The 22,293-nt window shown below is 33.8% G+C and overlaps 1 protein-coding gene across 2 annotated transcripts in view; it reads right to left on the reverse strand.

The window, feature by feature from the left end:
• SPATA6 (spermatogenesis associated 6) overlaps positions 1-22,293 on the reverse strand; it is a 108,068-nt gene that overhangs the window by 13,076 nt on the left and 72,699 nt on the right. Inside the window, exons 10-11 of one of the 2 annotated variants that reach the window (XM_012776126.2) lie at positions 14,475-14,659; positions 10,462-10,513 (exon numbers count right to left, since the gene is read on the reverse strand). In XM_012776126.2, coding sequence (XP_012631580.1) covers positions 10,462-10,513; positions 14,475-14,659 — 237 coding nt within the window. Of the gene's footprint in view, positions 1-10,413; positions 10,514-14,474; positions 14,660-22,293 lie in introns of both variants that reach the window. The other variant, XM_012776125.2, reaches the window with a different exon arrangement.

A 22,293-nucleotide genomic window follows, 5' to 3' on the forward strand; every position in this document is an offset into this window, starting at 1 on the left:
AAATTCTTCCAAACTCATTTTACAAGGCTAGTATTAACCTTATACCAAAACCAGACATAACAGAAAAAGAAAACTGCAGGCCAATATTCCTTATGAACATAGAAGCAAAAATCCTCAGAAAAACAAAATACTATCTAACCAAATCCAGCAGCACATTAAAAAGATCATTCAATGCTATCAAGCTGAATTTTTCCCAGGGATACAAGGATGGTTGCACATATGCAAATCAATAAATGTGATACATCACATCAACCAAATGAAGGACAAAAACCTCAGTAGATGCATAAAAAGCACTAAATTTGATAAAATTTAATGTCCCTTCATGATAAAAATACTCAACAAGTTAGGTGTAGAAGGAACATACCCGCACACAATACAGGCCATATATGACAAACCCACAGCCAATATCACATTGAATGAGGAAAAGTTGAAAGTTCTTCCACTATGATTTGGAACAAGACTAGGATGCCCACTTTTATTCAACATAGTACTAGAAATCCTAGCAAGAGCAATTACGCAGGAGAAAGATAGAAAAGACACATCCAAACTGGAAAGGAGGGAGTCAAATTGTCCTTGTGCAGATAGCATGATCTTATATATAGAAAACCCTAAAAGCTCCATCAAAAAACTCTTACCTAATAAATTCAGTCAGGTTGCAGAATACAAAATCAACATACAAAAATCAACAGCATTTCTTACACCAATGATGAACTAGCAGAAAAAGAAATTAAGAAAGCAATCCCATCTATAATAGTTACAAAAATACTTAGCAATAAATTTAACCAAGGAGGTGAAAGAAAATTATAAAAAGGAAAATGACAAAATGCTCATGAAAAGACATCTCAAGTTTATGGATTGGAAGAATTAATATTGTGAAAATGACCCTTCTATCAAAAGTGATCTACAGATTCAATACAATCCCTATCAAAATATCAACGACATTCTTTACAAAAATAGAAAAAACAATCCTAAAATTCATAATAAACTTTGAACAGCCAAAATAATCCTAAGCAAAAAGAACAAAGCTAGATGTATCATACTACCTGACTTCAAAATATACTACAAAGCTATAGCGACCAAAACAGCATAGTACTGTCATAAAAACAGACACATAGACCAATGAAACAGAATACAGAGCCCAGAAATAAAACCATGTATTTATAGCCAACAGATTCTAGTTAAAATCACCAAGAACATTCATTGGGGGAGGGACAGTCTATTCAATAAATGGTGCTGGGAAAACTGGAGATCCATATTCAGAAAAATGAGAGTAGACACCAATCTATCACCATATATAAAAATGAATCCAAAATAGATAAAAGACTTAAATATAATATCCAAAACTACTATAAGATAACAGGGGAATACTTCAAGACATTAGTCTAGCAAACATTTTACAGAAAAGACCTCAAAAGCACATGCACCAAAAGCAAAAAATAGTCAAATGTAATTATATTAAACTAAAAAGATTCTGCACAGCAAAGGAAAAATCAACACAGGGAAGAGACAACACATAGAATAGGAGAAAATATTTGCAAACTATTCATCTGGCAAGGAATTAACATCCAGAATATACAAGGAACTCAAACAACTCAACAGCAAATAAATAAAAATAATAACCTGATTAAAAATGGGCAAAGGAGCTAAACAGTCATTTCTCAAAAGGAAACATACAAATGGCCCACAGATATATGAAAAAGTGTTCAAAACCACTAATTATCAGAGAAATGCAAATTAAAATGACAGTAAGGTATCAATTTACCACAGTTAGAATGGCTATTATCACAAAGACAAAATATAACAAATGCTAGCAAGGATCCAGAGAAAAGGAAACTAATTTTTTGAAAAATAATCTTTTTACAGAGTATATGTAAACCTTTAATATGTTAGAAATGGCTTAGGCTCTGTCCCAGAGCTGGTGGCACAGGTATCATCATCTGCTGGAAGCCCCACTTATAGATGCCTCTAAGATGCTCTGCATGAACCTTTCCAGGATAACTGGTAACACAAAGCCCCACCTGCCAGAGACCTAGACAATCAAAGATGCTTCCCCTTTCATTCACCTACCACTTCTTCGGAACATCAGTTAACCAATCGCTTCTCTTCCCTGTGCAACACAGTTTAAGTCTTAAAACCAGTCTTTGAACTGGTCTCCCCACCTCTAATCTTTCCCCTTCTACTCCATTCTCTACAATGCCATTCATTTTATTGAAATGCAAATCTAATTTTATCATTCTCTTTAAAACTTTAAATAATACATTATTGCTTACAGAGCAATAAGCAATTCTGCTTATTTCTTTCTGAGTTCCACCTCTGTTCAAAATGTCCCAGCAAAGATAGCTTGAGATCAGGAACTCACGAGACCAGCCTGGACAACATAGTGTGACCCCATCTCTACAAAAATTAATTTAAAAAATTAGCTTGGCACAGTGGTGTGTACCTGAAGTATTAGCTACTTGGGAGGCTGAAGCAAGAGGATCACTTGAGCCTGAGAGGTTGAAGTTGCTGTGAGCTATGATAATACCACTGTATTCTAGACTGCGTGAAAGAGTGAGATCCTGTCTCAAAAAAAAAAAAAAAAAATGTCCCAGCAATCCTCATCTGCATCTAGAACTCCTGGTTATGCTTTATCTCACACTTTGAGGACTATACATGCCCTTCCTTCTGCCGGGAATGGCATTTCTATCACCCTCATCTATTATCCCAGAGAGTCTTCCTTTAACATTCTGTTCTAGCACCATCTCATCTTTCCTGGAAAGTTATCCTCATCTCTCCTCTGCCCACGTGGTCCTGTTTGCCATGAAAGCACTTGTACACACTTTCCCCACTAGACTGTGAGCCCTGATAAAGCTGGGCAATGCCTGTGGTCATTGTTGAAACCATGTGCTTACACAATACACATATTAGGTGAGGTTAAAATATGCTCCAAGTCTCTTTCTAGGTGCCAGAAAACATATATATAGCTCAATGTTTCCTTGGATCAAAATCTAAGTTATCACAGTTTATTAATGAATAGCGACAAATGCACATGTGAGATATCTCACAACTTAATGTGTCAGATTTTAAGAATTCAGGCCTATTTAATCTAGCCTACGGTATAAGAAAAGTGACACAGAATTTTTAAATTTTATCTCCTACATGTCATCATTCTTATTAATACAGCTTATCTGAAAAAAGTCTGACCACAGGTTGTTGAATATTTCCCTTTGGAATTGGAGAAAAAAATTTTAATTTATTTTGAATATATATCACTAAAAATAGTCACTTGATGTGGTCTTATTTGTTTATATCAAAAGGTTTGCCTCTCTCAAAATAATGGTTATAAGATAAATTCAAGATTCCTTTGAATGAAAAAATATATATACCTTCTAAAACCACGAGTTTACAAAATAATGCAGTAGACTGCTAGGCACACTTAACGTAACATGAAAGTATCTTCACTGAAAAGAAAATCTGAAACATGATCATAAACCTGTATGAAAAATTATAAGTCCTTACTTTCATTTAATTTTAGCTATTTCATAAATACCATGTGAAATTAGACACAGTTAGTGATGAAACTTAGAAAAATTTCTTTTTCCATAAAGCAAACTTGTAAATATTTCCCTTAGGCTCCTTCTTCCAATTCTTCACTATGCTAAAGAGATACTGAGTTCTTCCAGATGTTTCGTTAGATAGGTGGTTTCCAAATTGACTGGACTGTCTAGGTAGGTAGTTTCTGTACATGGTTTTCCTGTCACTGGATCTATGACTTTTCCAACTTTGAAAATGATCTCAGCTGGTTCATGTTTCACATGTTTTATATATTAACAGGTAAAGCTTTTTTTTTTTTTTTTTTTTTTTTTTTTGAGACAGAGTCTCGCTTTGTTGTCCAGGCTAGAGTGAGTGCCGTGGCGTCAGCCTAGCTCACAGCAACCTCAAACTCCTGGGCTTGAGTGATCCTTCTGCCTCAGCCTCCCGAGTAGCTGGGACTACAGGCATGCGCCACCATGCCCGGCTAATTTTTTATATATATATCAGTTGGCCAATTAATTTCTTTCTATTTATAGTAGAGACGGGGTCTCGCTCTTGCTCAGGCTGGTTTTGAACTCCTGACCTTGAGCAATCCGCCCGCCTCAGCCTCCCAAGAGCTAGGATTACAGGCGTGAGCCACAGCGCCCGGCCAACAGGTAAAGCTTTGAGAAGCACAATATTCCCACTGTGTACCACTGAAGGCATGGTGAGCAAAGTAGGTTTTTCACTTATTAAAATACTTTAATAAATAAGGATCCAGAACAAATCTGGTCACTCTCACTTGAGCAGCTTTTTGCATTGCTATCCCAATCACCTTCCTTACGATACATGTGGCAACTTCAATGAGTTATTGAAGTTAATGTGGCTTTGGTCACCTCTGGCTCTACTATGGAGCCATGCTAAGAAAGGGAAACACTTATACATCATTGGTGGGAATGTAAATTAGTACAGCCATTATGGAAAATAGTATGGAGGTTGATCAAAAAACTAAAAATAGAACTACAATATGATCCAGCAATAGGTGTGTATGTATGTGTGTGTGTGTATATATATATACCCAAAGGAAAAGAAATTAGCATGTTGAAGAGGTATTTGCACTCCTATGTTTCTTGAAGCAGTATTCACAATGGCCAAGATATGGAACCAATCAAAATGTCTATCAATAGATGAATGGATAGAGAAAATGTGGTATATATACACAATGGAATATTATTTGCCCATAAAAAGAACAAAATTCTGTCAGTTTTGGCTACATGGATAAGTTGGAGGACATTATGCTAAGTGAAATAAGCCAGGCACAGAAAGATAAATATTGCATTTTATCACTCATGTGGAAGCTAAGAAAGTTGATCTTATAGAAGTAGAGAGTAGAAAGAGTGGTTAATAGAAGCAGGGAAAGGCAGGCAGGAAAGAGGAAATGAAAATATCCCCAGTGTTTTGCAGAGAGCCAGGTACAGACCATGCAGATAATGGGTAAAAATTCTCAATAAATAAGATTGAACATAGGCAGAAAAACATGAATAACTGCTTGTGCTCAGGTTTCTCTTAATGTAAAACATTTTAAGATATTGAGATTATTGCCCAGTGTAAGCCAGCATGAACAATAGTACTATCTTCTATTCAAGAAAGTCAAGCTGGGGCAAACACAAATTTAAGGTAATTTAAAAAAGTGATGTGAAAGTCTTCCACTTCTGAATAGGAAGTAGTTTGCTTACATATATAAATTTTTGCTGTTTAAAGGCATTAGAAAGCTGCTTAACCACTTCGGTATGAATGTCCACCGATGAATGCGCACAGCGACTTTAGCCAACAGCCGTGATATGAAGGCGCACAGTCGAGCGTTGACTTTAGCCGACAGCTGTGATATGACTTTTCTAATTTTTCATTTATCAAAATAAAATTGTGAACATTTAAAAATAACACAATAAAAACATATATGTATATGTTGACTATTCTGATTTACATTACAAGTAAAGATGCCTGTAAAGTAAAACAAGCTTTCAGTGCTTTAAAGCTTTCCTCATCACACAAGAGCAAAACGGATTCATCGTCAATGCAGAACACAAGCTATCATGCGAACTATGAGTGCCGGCTGTGGGCAAGGTTTTGGGGCCGGTGAGCCTGTACTGAAGTGGTTAAACAACAGTATTAGTGGTACCAAGATTCCTGAGGAGATACCACAGAGAGCTGAGCTAATGGTCTACAGCTGATTTACTCCTGGGGGCATTTGTGGATTCTGAGCACAGAACAAAATGTCAAGAATCCATGCTTCACTCAACCACAGGCCCACTGCTGGAGGACAAAGAAACCAGCAGGGTTTGGGGAGGGTCACTAAACTAGATGAACCAAATTAAAGATCTGAGTGGCCAAAATCCAGTGAGTTTGCACCAGACACTATGGTGCAAAACTGACCTGAGTGTTTCCTTAAGATACTTACAGAATGTCTGAAACTATGCAGAGTGACAGGACAAAGTGCTACGCAGAAAGCTTCCAAGAGAAAGAAAGTTTTATGCTGTCTTGTCTCAAGGAAGAGGGAAGGGGCCTGGAATCACACCAACTCTTAGTTAAAAGTTCAAAGGGCTGAAATTAACAACTCAACAGTTTTATAACTATTTTGGAATATTTATATTTATAGAAAACATGCAAAATTAGTATAGAGTTCCTGTACACAGACTTCACCTTTCCCTGAGGTTCTCTCAATGTTAATATATAGCCACAGTATATTTGACAAAACTAAGAAATTAACACTGGTACAATACTATTATATAAAGTGTGAAATTTATTTAGATTTCACCAGTCTTTTTAATAATGTACTTTTTCTGTTCCAGGATCCAATACAGAGTACCATGTTGCATTTGGTCACCACTTGTCCTCCAATTTGTGACAAGTTCTCAGTCCTTCCCTGATACTCATGACCTTGACAATTTACTACAGTATCCATCAGGTATTTTGGAGAAAGTCCTTCAATTTGGTCTTGTATAATGTTTCCTCATGTTTGGACTAAGGTTATGGCTTTTAGGGATCAATACCCTAAAAGCCAGAGAAGTGCCCTTTATATCACATGGTATCAAGGGATACATGATATCAACATAAGTTATCAGTAGTGATGTTAACCTTGATCACTTTAAGATGATGTCTATCAGATTTCCTTTTCATGCACTACTCATTAGAACCAAGTCACTAAGTCCAGCCTCACTCCAATACTCACTCAAGCAGGATAGAAATTGAGCACCATCTGCTGGAGGAGGCACAATATTCACAATTGTTATTCAAAATTCTGTAATGAAGATTTGTCCATACTCACTTTTAGTTATTCATTGTTTCATTTATATCAGTATGGACTCTGGATATTTATTTTATTCTTTGGATCATAATCCAATACTATTGCTCTTTATTATTCCAACACTGGCCACTGGGGGCTCATTCAGATTGGCTCCCGTGTCTTTTTGACATGTCCCTCTCTCCCCTCTCTTCACTTTATTTATTTATTTTTTTGGCAGTCTTTTTGATTCCAATAAAAAGAAAAATAGCATTGCAAGCTGGGAATAAGACATTTTTCTTGCCTATTTAATTTGGTTTCTTTTCATGGTTTTGGCCTCAGGGCATGTGTATAACAAAATAACACACTGAATAACAGATAATAAGAATTAGGGAGTGAACATAGTTTCAACTGCAATGGACATACTGTTTATCACTCACCTCTATTTCAGTAATTCAAATTGTTCCTTTCATGTTGGTGATTATGAGAGTATGAGAGTGGGTATGAGGAATCCATGTTTATGAAATGGGGTTAAAACTCATAATTTGGCTTGATATTACATAGCTTGCAATATATTGAAAACATTTGATGATTGGCTTTTTTTGTTTCTCTTTTTAAAAATTTATGTCATAGTATTACGGGGGTACAAATGCTTTTTGGTTACATAGATTGCTTTTGTAACGATTGAGTCAGGGTTATAAGTGTGCCTGCCATCCAGATAGTGTTCGTTGTACCCGTTAGGTAGTTTTCGCCCATCTGTCCTCCTTCTTCCTCCTTCCCCTGTTTGATTTCCAATGAGTTACACACTTCCCTCTGTGCACATGCATGCTCATTGGTTAGTTCCATTTTAATAGTGAGTGGCATGTAGTGTTTGTTTTTCCATTTTGACACTTCATTTAACATAATAGTCTCCAGTTCCACCCATATTGTTATGAAATGCACTGTCATCCTTCTTCTAGTCTGTGAACATGATATGTCACTCCATTTATTCCTCTCCTTTTTTGATTTCTTTCAGCAGTGTTTTGTAGTTCTCAGCATGCAGATCCTGCACCATATTTTGTTAGAGTTTTAAATAAGCACTGGTCCTATTGTAAAGGGTATACATTTTCTCATTTATAATTCCAATTGCTCATTGCTGGTATATAGCAAAGAAATGAACTTTTCTTGTATTCTGTCACCTTGCTAAATTCACTTACTATTTCTAGGATGTTTTGAAATGTTCTACATAAATAATATCTTCTGCAAATATAGTTTTGTTTCTTCTTTTCTAATCTTTATGCCTTTTATTTTTCTTGCCTTATTACATTGTCTAAAATTTCCATTGTGATGTTAAAGGAATGGTGAGAGAAGCCATCTCTGCCTTGTTTCTGAAATTTAGGGAAAAGTATTCAGTCTTTCACCATTAAGTATAACGTTAGCTATAAGTTTTCTATAGATGCTCACAGGAAGTTCTCATCCACTTTATTAAGAGTGTTTATCATGAATGCAGTTGAATTTTGCTTGATGCTTTTTCTGTGTCTATTTAAACCACACAGAGAAGAAATATGCATTTTCTTAATCTGTTAATATGATGAATTTACATTACATTTCTGGAATGAATCCACTTGATCATGACATATTTTCATTCTTATATACTGCTGGACTTGATTTGCTAATATGTTGTTGAGGACTTTTGAAATGTGGTCATGAAGGACATGGGTCTATATTTTTCTTTTCTTGTAATGTTGTTGTCTTGTTTTAGCATTACAGTAAATGGTGACCTCATAAAATGACTTTGGAAGTTTTCTTTCTATTAATATTTTCAGGAGTGTGAAAGACTGGTATTATGTTTTCTTAAAGTTTTGGTAGAATTCACCAGAGAAAACATCTGGGCCTGGGACTTCATTTTTTAAAAAGTTGGCAACTAAAAATTCAATTTTTTAAATAGATATACAACCACTGAGATTATTTCTTCTTGAGTTACTTATTGCAGTACATATCTTTCATAGATTTTGTCCATTTCAAATAGTTTTAACATTCAGTGTAAACATAGCAGAATACATTATTAGCAAATAAGAAGACAGTTTAAAAGAAAATATCCAAACTGGAGAGAAAAAAAGAATGAAAAATACAAATATAAGCCTAAAGATGAGACACAGCCTAAAGATCTTACAAACGGGTAATCTGGAGCTCCAGAGAAAGAACAAAGAGATATTGGGGTGAAGCAATATTTATAGAAAGAATGGCTAAAAGTTTCCAAAACTGATAAAAGACGTAATTTTTGCAAACTTAATGGAAAAATAAATCAAGAAAACCACATGTAAGTATATCATAGTCAAACTACAAAACACAAAGTCAAAGAGCAAATCTTACATGCAACTGAGCAGAGGAAAACCCATATTACTTCAACAGAATAATAGCTGACTTTTCAAGATACAAAAGCAGCCAGAAGACAATGGAATGGCTTAAAAAATGCCAAAGAAAATAACTATATATATAGCATTCTATTATCTAGTAAAACAATCCTTCAAAAGAAAAGTAAAACCAAGATGTTTCAAACAAACAAAATCAGAATTCCTATCTAGGAATTCTGACATAAAAAGAATTATTAAAGAGAATTCTTCAGCTAGAAGAAAAATGATTCTAGAGTCCAGATGACAAAAGAGAACTGCAGGAAGGAATAAAGAAAAATGGTAAATATGTGATTAAAATGAATAAACGTTACTATATGAATAAAAATAATTTCTTGTGTGTTTCATGTATGTAGAATTAAAATGCATGATCATAGATATGCAAAAAAGGAAGCACATTTAAAAAAATTTAAATGATTTCATGTTCCAATATTATTAGGGAAGTCATAAAAGAAATACTTTAAAACAAAAAAACCCAGAATAATGGAAAAATGAATAGCAAGTTAATAAAAATGAAAATAAATTATGAAAAAATCTTTGCCAGGTGTGGTGGCTCATGCTTGTAGTCCTGACAGTTTGGGAGGCTGAGATGGGAGGACTGCTTGAGGCCAGGAGTTGGAGATCAGCCTGGGCAGTATAGTAAGACCTCATCTCTACAAAAAAATTTAAAAATTAGCTGGGCATTGTGGTATGTACCTATAGTTGCAGCTACTGGGGAGGCTGAGGTTGAAGAACTTCTTGCATCCAGGATGTTCAAGGCTGGAAATCTGGGAGGCTGGAGTGCAGTGGCCTAATCATAGCTCATTGCAACTTCAAACTCCTGGGCTCCAGTGATCCTCCTACCTCAGTCTCCCAAGTAGCTGGGACTATGCACACCATCCTATCCAGGTAATTTTTCTAGTTTTGTAGAGACAGGGTCTCACTCTTGTTCAGGCTGGTCTCGAACTCCTGGCCTCAAGCAATCCTCCTGTCTCCCAAAGTACTAGGATTACAGGCATGAGTCAATGTGCCTGGCCATATTGACTCTTTATAAGATAATTATCAGTAACATTGTTTATAGTTCAGATGCTCTATGTCAAACATTTTGTGTGACTCAGGTCAAGCAGGAAGTTAAGATATGTTGCCGTCGACAAAACCATCAATTTCTTTTTTCTTTCTTCTCGGTGACTAAATATTGCAAGCTTTACGCATCTGAGGTGGTTTTCTTGCCCTGTCATAAATAGCCTTCAAGAGAAAATTTCAGAAACTAACATATAAATGTCTCTGGTGAGCCTGATGTGATTTCAAGACATTTTTTACCCGGTCATGGATCTCATCGCAGTTTGAAGGTGAACACCAATCAGAATGGAACCTGTAGACATTAAAAAAAACAAAAACAAAAACAAAAAAGGTAATATGAGGGAGAGGAAAAGAAATCTTTCTAATTTCCCAAAAACAAGATATTGAAAGTCATTTTTTTCCTTATCCTTATGTGAAAATATATATAAGATAAAAATAACATATTTTCTTCCTTTGACTAAGTATGGGGGAAACATAATATCAGGTACTAATTCTCAGCTATACTATTAAGTTTTCACAATATGTTCAAAAATAGTCTTAATAAAGTTTGGCATACATTGGAGAGAACATACTTATATATCTGACCATTTTAGTGATTTCCATACATAATTATTTAGAGCTTTATCTCTAATTAAAGATATAGATTTTCATATTAACACAATTACATAGACATTGCCTTTAAAATCAGTTCTTATTCTCTTGTACTTTAATCATACTCTCAAACTATGTGAAAGAAATTCCTTTCTGCATACAAAAAACAAAACTACTTTTACAAAATGAAACAATGTGTATAATAGATGAAAATATTATTTAGAATCCAATCATGTTCTTCTTTCAAAATACAAAGGACCACAGAAATTAAATTGTCCCTTAACACAGATGATATCACCTCTCTAGTCTCTGCTATGAGATAAATTCACTTAAAAGACAAAGAAATAAAATATGACTTTTATTAGAGTCTAAGGGTTGAAATGATGTCAAAGAAGAAAAAAAGCATCCATTCTTGTTTCTTACGCCCTTCACAAATTCACAATTGACATTAGTATAATTAAGCTACTTTATTATATATAATAATGAAAATCTCTAATTATAATACATCTATATATGAAGTGTTATTGATAATTTCTTTATAAAGAAATAGGTAAAATGTGGATATGTTGCTTAAACCTATGCCTTTTTTCTTCCTTGTTTGTTCTTAAAAGTTACAATTATATATGTTTAAGCAAAGTATAAACTACTGAGCAGTATAAATGGTTTATATAACCTACTTTAAAGAACATAATCAATAATGGATAATCAAGTATGTCTAAATTTTAATCTCCTGAATGTATAAAAGCAAGTCCTACTGCACCTATGCAAATATATTGGCAGACTTTATTATGTGCAATATATATAGCACATCTTGGAAATCTGCGATGCAACTATGTAGCTCCAAGGATCCACTGGATCTCTTCAATAATACTATTAGAGGATCCACTAGTCTGTGCTGTGGTATAAGGAATGCTTGCTTACCAATCTTTAACTTCATTTACAAAAACAAAACTTTAAGCATGATTCAAAAGAATATCAGCTCCTTTTTAGTTAGATTGGCTAGTATTTCTTAGTCTAATTTTAGTAATAACTCTACAGCTTATTATAAATTTTAAATCACAATATTAATATTTATACATTGAGAAGAAAACCGCTCCTGAAATATAACGCTTACAATAAAAATTGAAACTATTTTATGATGTTTTAACTTTATTGGGGGAATTTTTCAAATGGGCTCAAAGCAAAAAGCACCTTTACTATAAATAAAGGATTCATTTGTTTAAGTCACTGGTAATATTTTTAAAAATCTGTTTATTCACATATATGATTAAGGAGTCAGCATTTTACCACAATATTAGAGTAAACTTATTTAATTGCAATGAATATTTAAACAGGTAAACTCCTACAGCTATATGTTCTGTCAGACAGGTTTCAGGCAAAACTTCCAATTTTTCCTGGGACATACAATCTACATTTACATCAGCTTAAATTGTTTACTGATTTCAATAAATCGTATAAAAACCCTGCAAGAATATTGCTCAGTGACCTAGAAAAAGCCAGATAGAGAATGTTATTGATTGATTGATTGTTGTTTTTTAGAGAACATCTTATATTTAAAGATGTGGTATTGAGTGTTGAAAATAATGAAATGTGTTTGTTCCTAGTAGTGTGTCTTAAAGATTTTATTTTCATTAGACTAAATCTAGATCTTTTTTAGAAAATACACTGAAAATAGAAGTGGAGGTATTCTGCCTCAGTGAAAATAAAAAAGTTTATTATGCTTGCCTTAGAAAGTACATAATAAAGTGTTAAGTAATTTATTTAGATGAATTCAAAACTAAATTATCATTATATTCTTTTATTTTATAAATATCTAATCTTCTTAAAGTTATAGGTAAAATAGGTAATGTTTAATATTACAATCACTCATTTCTTTCCAACAAAACTTATCTACTACCTTGAGTGAAAACAATGTGCAAATGCCTCTATTGACTCTAAGCTATCTCCCACACTAAAATAAGAATAAAGAAATAGCTGACTTTAGCTACCTTCAAAGAAGAATTTTTTAATATGACCTAAATGGAGAATGTGTTAATCTAGACAAGAGCCAATAGCTGGAACAAAATTGTATACAAGGATAAAGTAACACAGGACCAAAATTGGTATTGTACTATAGTGATACATTTACAATTGGAAAGTCTACAAAATACATGAAAAGGTAGAAAAATAAAAATATAAAAACATATCCAAAGAAATATAGGTTAAAAAAACCTGCAAAACATACAGATATGGTAAAGGACCCAATCAACAAAATCAGAAGAGCTTAATTCTAAAAGTAAGTAAAAAGAAAGTGGTACCAACTATATGTCTGAACATCTGAGCAGATGCGGAAATCAGTGAAAATCACCTGATATTGAGGTACAAATTAGTAAACTTCAGCAGAAAAACCCTTCTTTAAGAGTTTCTCTTAGACACTTAAGTGGACATATAGGAATAACATTTATTGGGTGTTGGGCCGGTGGGAGAGGGAAGGGGGGCATGGGCAATATACGTAACCTTAACGTTTGTACCCCCATAATATGCTGAAATAATAAAAAAAGTTTCTCTTAAACTTTTAAAGTGTGTGTTTGTGTGTGTGTGAGAGAGAAAGTGTGTGTGTGCATGTGCACCTATGCCAATGATTCTATGATTTTCTTAGGCATGATTCTATTGGACTAGAAGCAACATTAATAAAAATTACATATTTCAGAATTGGGGTCTTCAACATGCCTCCATATATCCATTCTGAATGCTTATAAAGGTAATGAAGAAAAAGGCAAACCTATCTGTTCAGAATAGGGGTGTTTTAATAAAGCATCCAAACTAACACACTTTTGTTCAAATCATCAGTTTTGAGCTGAACTTTTGATATACTCTCTACAGTTAATTAAATCTTTGTTAATTATATCTGATGGCCTTAATACGCTGTAGCAATTTCGTGTACTTACTTTAGCTTTTTGATACCATCTATAAATACAGATTAATTTACAGGTTGTTCACTGTATTATCTCTGAGGTTTTCAAATTTCTATAATTATTTTTAACCAGGATTGATTTTTTTCAATTTATGACAATCATACTTTTCTATGTTACTATTTATGACAGAGGGAAAGAATTTCCAATTTAGAGGTTTAAAAATATGAAAAAGGAATCATTTCTTTCACATCCAAATCATAATAAGTATCTAACTTCGGTTGCCAAAACTTTTTTAGAGGGAGAGCTGGAATCTTCTCATGATTAAGATTCTCTTAGAGAGTTGAGGGAAGGTTATCTGAGAAAACTAGATGCCATTTACCAACAATATATAAATCACCATTATGACTAAATGAAAAATACTTATGCCATTTTTATACTTTAGGCATGTCTACAACATTAAATCTCTATGAATCTGCTAAAATAAACTATCATATACTGTATATTTCACTTTTAAGAACCATAATATTTAATTAGGGTTAACGTGACCCATATCTGGTTAATAAACTCATTTCTAGAGAACTGGGCTAGTGAGGAATATCTAACATTATGTAACATATAGTATATTCTAAACAAAAACAATTTAAGGAGGAAGCCTCTTAAAATCAAATTATACTTTACAAATAATCAGCTCACATGAATAACTTCTGTCTTCCCTTTCTAATGTTGATTATTCAAAAGATGAGTACAAAAACAGAGACTATTTATTACCTTTCCCTGAGAGAAGCTCTATTTAACACAGGACTTGGAGAATGCTTCGGCATTGTTGAGGGTGCTGAATGGACTAGTAAGGTCCTCGCTGAATGTTGGGGCTTGCTACATGATCTTGGGCTCAAATATTCTTCACATCTTTCCAAAGAGTCATCGAAGTCTCTCCCATGGGGTGTCCTGATAACCTATTTTAAAAAATTATATATATATGTATATATATATATTATATATATACATGTACACACATATATGCATAGAATATATATTAATAGTAACACATTATATATAGTAACATTATACACATACAACTTTTATAAAAGTAATAAAACAAATATAAGCCATAGCTATATTTGAAGGTAAATTTCAGAATGCTGTAGTCATTATCACTGTAAGATTAAATATGTCCAGATTGTTCATTACTCATGCATAAAAGTTACACAACTTTATCAATTTGAAAGGCTTTTGAGTATGGGTGGGTTGGCATAGGGGTGTGTGTATATCAAACAAAGAACATATACACATAAACCAAATGATAGCCTAGTTTAGCTATAAGGTCAAACAGATCTAGATTCAAATTCTAGTTCTAATAATCACTCATTGGTTCATTGGTTCTGGGGGTGGACACACAAATAACTCAGGATAGACAAATGAATACATTTCCTGCCCTTGTGGAACTTAATATTCTAGTAAAATTTATATACTAGTCAGGAGAGAACTTAAAATACACACATACTAAAATAAATAAGTAAAATATACGAGTATGTCAAAGGATCTTAATTAATTGGGGAAGAAATAAAACAAGAAATGGGGTAAGAAGTGCTGATGGGTGAGATGGGAAAGGTATGCATGGAAGTAGCTGTATTTTAAATGGGACAGTCAGTAGGGACCTCATGGAGAAGAGGACACTCTAGTAAAGATCTGAAGACCTTAGTAAAGATCACAAGACCTTAATCAGGGAGACATCTGTGGGAAGAGTATCCCAGAAAGGGAGAAAAATAAATGTAAAGACCCTAGGGGTGGGGTAGAAGGCATGACTGATATTATTTAATAGCAATGAAGCCAGAAGGCTAGATTGAGTAGTAGGAAATTAGGTCAAAAAGTTAAGTTTTACGAATTTAGGTTTCTATCTGAGCAGAGAAAAATACACCTGACTTTTTTTTTTTTTTAAACAGGATCCCTAGCTACTATGTTGAAAACAATCTTTAAAGGAGCCAAGGGCAGTGACAGGGAAACCATCTAGGAAACTATCACAACAAAATCTGCAAAAGGATGCTGGCTTGGATCAGATTGATAGCAACAGAGGTGAGAACTGATCAGATTCAGGAAGCATTTGAAAAACAGAGCTAACAGGATTTGCTAATATACTGGGTGTCAAAGATGATGCCAAGGTTTTTTTGGCCTAGTCAACAAGAAGGGTTGAGTTTGTATGAATTAGTTATACCTTTTCAACTGAAGAGTTTTCACTGCTTTCCAGTATTACAACAATAAATAGTAAGCCAGCAGTCAGCTGAGAGAATCAAGCTTCCATTCTAGAAGAGTAAGTCTAGTTTTGGACATAATAATAAGCTTCATCACATATCAATCTACTAATCATCTAACATATTAAAGTAGAGTTCAGAAGAGAAGTCCAGGACAAAGATAAGCATTGGTAATTACTACAGTCTAAATTGTATTTAAAGACATGGCACTGGGTGATACCACAATGAAAGTGAGCATAAATAGAAAGTAGAAAACATCTGAAGAAGGAGCCCTGGGAATACTCCAGCATTCTGAGGCTAGGAAAATGAGAAAACATTAGACTGAGAGGGGGCCGAGGAGGAAGGGGAAGAAACAAGGCAATGTGTTGTTTTTGGAAGTCAGTAAACAACATATTTCAAGGAAGGGGGAGCTGATTAACTGTTAAGTCAAGTTAGAAAAGATTGAGAATGAACATTTGCATGTTAATAACAATGAGGTCATTAGGAACATTAACAAGAGTAGCTTTGATGAAATGATAAGAGTGAAAATCTATAGTTTAGTTCAAGAGAGAATGAAAAGAGAGGAATTGGATTCATTTAACAAATATTTGAAGTCTAGTCATTGTTCTAAGGGTTGGGACTACAATAGTGAACAAAATGAAGTCGCTGCCTTTAAGAGTTTATATTCCAGCAGTGCCATTTATAAACTAAATATTTGGCCTTTAAGAAAGCTACCTAATTCTTTTCAGACTCATTTTCCTTATATGTAAAGAGAAGATAATAATAGCTACCTTATAGATCTTCCATAATTTATTTAAATTACCTTATATATTATCTACATGTATAAATTGATTATACAATGAATGTAAGTCATTATTAAAATATCAGTTCAACACAGCTTTTGTTTCAACACTACTATATTTTTCACTGCTTTCCAGTGTTACAACAATAAATAGTAAGCCAGCAGTCGGCTGAGAGAATCAAGCTTCCATTCTAGAACCAAATAGTATATAGTTCAAATGGTTCAATTACAGTCCCCAATAACTGAACAAAAAGAAATATATGATCTAGATTGAATGAAAATTGCTCCATTGACTCTGTAGGTCACTTTGGGTAGTATAGACATTTTAACAATGTTGATTCTGCCGACCCATGAGCATGGTATATTTTTCCACCTGTTTACATCCTCTGCTAGTTCCTTCTTCTGTGTTTCATAGTTCTCCCTGTAGAGGTCTTTTACTTCCTTAGTTAAATATATTCCAAGGTACTTTATTTTCTTTGTTGCTATTTTGAAGGAAATTGAGTCTTTGATTTGGTTCTCACTTCTACTGCTTTAAGTGTATAGGAATGACTCTGATTTCTGTGTATTGATTTTGTATTCTGAGACTTTACCAAATTCATTTATCAATTCAAGGAGTCTCTTGGTTGAATCCTTGGGGTTTTCTAGGCATAATATCATGTCATCAGCAAAGAGTGAGAGTTTGATCTCTTCTGCTCCCATTTGGACGCCCTTAATTCCGCTCTCTTGTCTGATTGCTGCAGCAAGGACTTCCAGCACTATGTTGAATAGAAGTGGAGATAGTGGGCAACCTTGTCTTGTTCCAGTTCTAAGTGGGAATGCTTTCAATTTTTCCCCATTCAGTATATTAGCTGTGGGTTTGTCATATATGGCTTGTATCATTTTTAGGTAAGCCCTATCTATGCCTATTTTGTTGAGTGTTCTTATCCTAAAGGGGTGTTGAATTTTGTTGAATGCTTTTTCTGTGTCTATTGACAGGATTATATGGTCTTTGTTTTTGCTTCTGTTTATATGGTGAATTACATTTATAGATTTGCGTATGTTGAACCATCCCTGCATCCTTGGGATGAAGCCCACTTGGTTGTGATGGATTATTTTCTTGATAAGCATCTGGATTACATTGGCTAGGATTTTGTTGAGAATTTTTGCATCTGTATTCATAAGGGATATTGGTCTATAGTTTTCTTTTTTTGTTGCATTCTTTCCTGGTTTTGGTATCAGGGTTATGTTCGCTTCATAAAATGTGTTGGGGAGTATTCCATCCTTCTTGATGTTGTGGAATAATTTCTGCAGGATAGGCACCAGTTCTTCCTTGTGGGTGTGGTAAAATTTGGGTGTGAAACCATCTGGTCCAGGAATTTTCTTTTTAGGAAGGTTTTTTTATTGCTGTTTCAATTTCAGTACCTGATATTGGTCTATTCAGGAACAGCTACACATCTGATAAAGGGCTGATAACTAGAAGCTATTTAGAACTCAGGAAAATCAGCCAGAAAAAAATCAAACAACCCCATCAAAAAATGGGCAAAGGACATGAACAAGGAAAGGCAAAGGAAAAGAAACTTTTCAAAAGAAGACAAAATAATGGTCAACAAACATATGAAAAAATGTTCAACATCTCTAATCATCAGGGCAAAGCAAATCAAAACCACAATGAGATATCGCTCAACTCCAGTGATAATGGCCTTTATCAAAAAGTCCCCAAACAATAAATGTTGGTGTGGATTCGGAGAGATAGGAAAACTCCTACACTGCTGGTGGGACTGCAAACTGGTTGAGCCTATGTGGAAAGCAATATGGAGATACCTTAAAGAGATACAAGTAGATCTAAAATTTGATCCAGGATGCCCATTAGTGGGCATCTACCCAAAAGAACAAAAGACATTCTATAAAAAAGACATCTGCACTTGAATGTTTATAGCAGCACAATTCACAATTGCAAAAATGTGGAAACAACCCAAGTGCCCATCAATACATGAGTGGATTAATAAAATGTGGTATATGTATACCATGGAGTTCTATTCAGCCACAAAAAATAATGGTAATATAGCACCTCTTTTATTATCCTGGATAGAGCTGAACCCATTCTACTAAGTGAAGTATCTCAAGATTGGAAAAACAAGCAAATTGGTATTAACGGATCAACACCTAAGTGGACATACAGGAAAAACATTTATTGGGTGTCGGGCAGGTGGGAGGGGGGAGGAAGGGATGGATATATACAAATATAATGAGTGAGATGTGCAACGTTTTGGGGGATGGTCACGCTTGAAGCTCTGACTTGAGGCGGGAGGGTCATGGGCAATATACATAACCTTAACATTTGTACTACTATAGTATACTGAAATAACAAAGAAAGAAAGAATAGAAAAGAAAAAAGAAAGAAAAGAAAATTGCTCCATTGTTAGCTATACACAGAGACAAAACAAAAACACAGTAAATATCAAAAATATGGTCAAGCTGTACAGAAAAGGGGTGGGGATGCTATAGTGTTGTTTCTAGAATTGTATCCAAATATGAGCCACTTGGTTTACAGTGGAGAGATTATTTTTTTCATTAATTTCAATGCTAATTGAGTCATGTTGGCTGGCAGACTACTTCAATTTTGTCTACTAAATTTTCTCTCCAAACTAGTGAACAATGCTTTAAATAAAACCTCTTTGAGGTGACTACACTGGGTTTCTATCAGAATATTCACTTAGAATCTCTTGAAGATGTTAGCTAATATTCAGATCTAAAGAGGAACAGGAATTTAAATTCACAATCCAGATGAGACAGGACATAAACAAAAAGATAACTGACAATAAGATATGCTAAAATGTAAAAAATGTTCCAGTGACAACAACTGCAAAAGGAAATTCAAAGGTGTGAAAGACTTCTAATGGTCTGAACGGTGGAGGTCTCATGGAGGAGGTAGAATTGGAATCAAGGCCATAAGTGGAGGAAATGAGAATTAAGGCCATTCAAACTGGGAATAAGGCACACAAGAAGATTAACAATGACTAGGATCACTTGGCTATCTCTCTAGGAGAGTGATGGAGAATATGACAGAGGTAGGAAGTACACACTGTAAGAGAACCTTAAATGTAATATTCAAAATTTATTAAGCATCTCTATACAAAGTACTGAACAAGGTAGAGAACAACAATCACAGATAAATATAACAAGAGACCTCAAAGAAGTTACAACCTAGAATGGGAAACATCAAAAGCAAGTAATGATAAAACAGTAAAAAGGGAAATCAGAAATATATATATATATATATATATATATATGTAATTATGCAAAGGAACACAGCTGGAATGTATCCTTTCCATAGAATCAGAGTTTGTGCTTGTTTTGGAAAGTTTTATATATAAATGAGGAGTTGGAAGATGTAATGAGGGGGTAGATCTTTGATTAGAATCTACTTCAAACTTTTAACCTTAAGCCTTAGCTTAAAAGTTTTTTCCATAGCTCTTTTGAGTTTCCCTTAGGTTATTATTCCCTTCCAAAAGCCAAATGGAGTATTATCTCTTGGATCATCACAATAGAGTTATATTTCTTGAGTGACTCTTTAATAACACTGGATTAGAGTTCAAAGACCTGGGTTCAAGTCCCCACTAGCTATGAGACCCTGAGAAAGTAATTTATCTTATTGAAGCTTTAGTTTCTTTACCTATAAATTGAAAAAATAATCTTACAGGTTTGACACAAAAATGGAATGAGAAAAAATTAGTGAAAACACCTAGCAGAAAGCTAGCCTCATGAAAGATAATTTTCCTATGTTTATAGTACTTATATTTCGGCATGAAGAGGCTTTTTGTTTTACACTTATGGAAATAGCTTTCTAAATGCCTTTCGATGATCTCACAAATATAACAGTTTCAATATCGCAAATGCTAAAATGTAACAAGATAAAAAAATCTAAAATTTTTAAACCAATGTGAAACTGTTACAGCAAAAAAGGAAATTTCATACACTAAATTCACTGTAATTAGTGACATAGTTTTCAAATCTGTGATACCTAGTGGTTTGGTAATACCACACTTATAAAATAAGATTCCTGAAAAGTTACTTATATAAAAGTGGTTAAGTTAAATCATAATAATGGCCAATGAAATTTTTATATTTATGAAACTTCAAGGTCAAATTACTAGATAGAAGAATTAACCACTAAGTGTAATAGAAACCAAAAAAAATACACTTAATTCAACACACATTTTTTTGAAAGCCTACTTAGGGCCTGATACCACACCATGCTTTAATATTTCTCCATCATCATAGGGCAAAAGAGTAAAAAAATAAATACAAATAATTCAAATAGAACTAGCTGAGAAGTAGTTGAGAATAAGGACTATAGGAAAGAAGTTCAATATAAGCACACTATATAGGACATTAAGAAGAAAGTATGGTTCTGAAAGGGATAGAAATAGGGACAACTGAGATCAATTTCTCAATATTGCTAAGAACATTCCCTAGTGAATCCTATAGCAAGTGAATGATCAATTTCTATCTTATCTGATTTAAAAATCCATATACTCACTATCTGATTTAAGGAACATATACTTTCTTTACACTAAAATGGAAGTTAGAAAACATTCTAAAATAATGCAATAAGAAAATAATTTTCAAATATATCAATTCTTAGGAGGCAAAACATCTTCCCTCTTAGACCACTGTTCTATGCACTTATATATAAATAACTTTTTTAATTATCACATTAACCTTATGAAGTAGGTGTTTTTAGTATCTATACTTTACAGGAAAGGAAACTGAAGCAAAGTCAAACAGCTATTAAGCAGTGGGGGTCCCAGGCCAGTGACATATGATATACCTATGGCAGAAACAAATGACAAATTCACATAACCCAGGTCTCATAGGATTTCTATAAGAAAGGTCTCACAGAGAATGGGTTCACAGTCTGATTTACCAATAATCCAATAAACAGAGCTAAGGAACAAACTTAGCTCTGAGAAAGAAGAAAACATTCCCAACTAAACTTATGATGTGATCATAACAATGCTACAAAACCACTCAAAGAAAAGTAGAAGGATAATTCTAGGCCACCTCATTTGTGGCCATATATGAGAAAAAAATCATAACTAAAAATATTAACAAATTAAATTCAGTAATATTAAAAGAAATAACAGGGTATGACATGATCAAGTTGAGTTTATTCAGATAATACATGGAAGGATTATCACTAGAAAATCTATTAATTCATTACCAAAAAAGATCACCTCAACATATGCTGAAAAAGCATTTGACAATATTCAACATCCACTCATGATTTAAAAATATATATATTCTTTGCAAACAAAGAATTTCAAAGGGAACTCTTTAACTTGCTAAAGGATATATAAAACTCTACTACACATAACAATCATACTCATGAAAACTTACATATGATCCTGTCACGGAGGAGCAAGAAGAGAATATATACTATATCAGACTATGCTACAGCATATTAGGCTATGCTGCAGTAGCAAATTAAGTTTGGAAATCAGTAGCTTAACATAATAAAAGTTCATTTTCTTTCTGCTATATAGTAATGCAGTTCAGCAAGAGAAATTACACTTCGCAA

The sequence above is a fragment of the Microcebus murinus genome, chromosome 2 (assembly GCF_040939455.1).
Source record: "Microcebus murinus isolate Inina chromosome 2, M.murinus_Inina_mat1.0, whole genome shotgun sequence".
Taxonomy (NCBI): Eukaryota; Metazoa; Chordata; class Mammalia; order Primates; family Cheirogaleidae; genus Microcebus; species Microcebus murinus.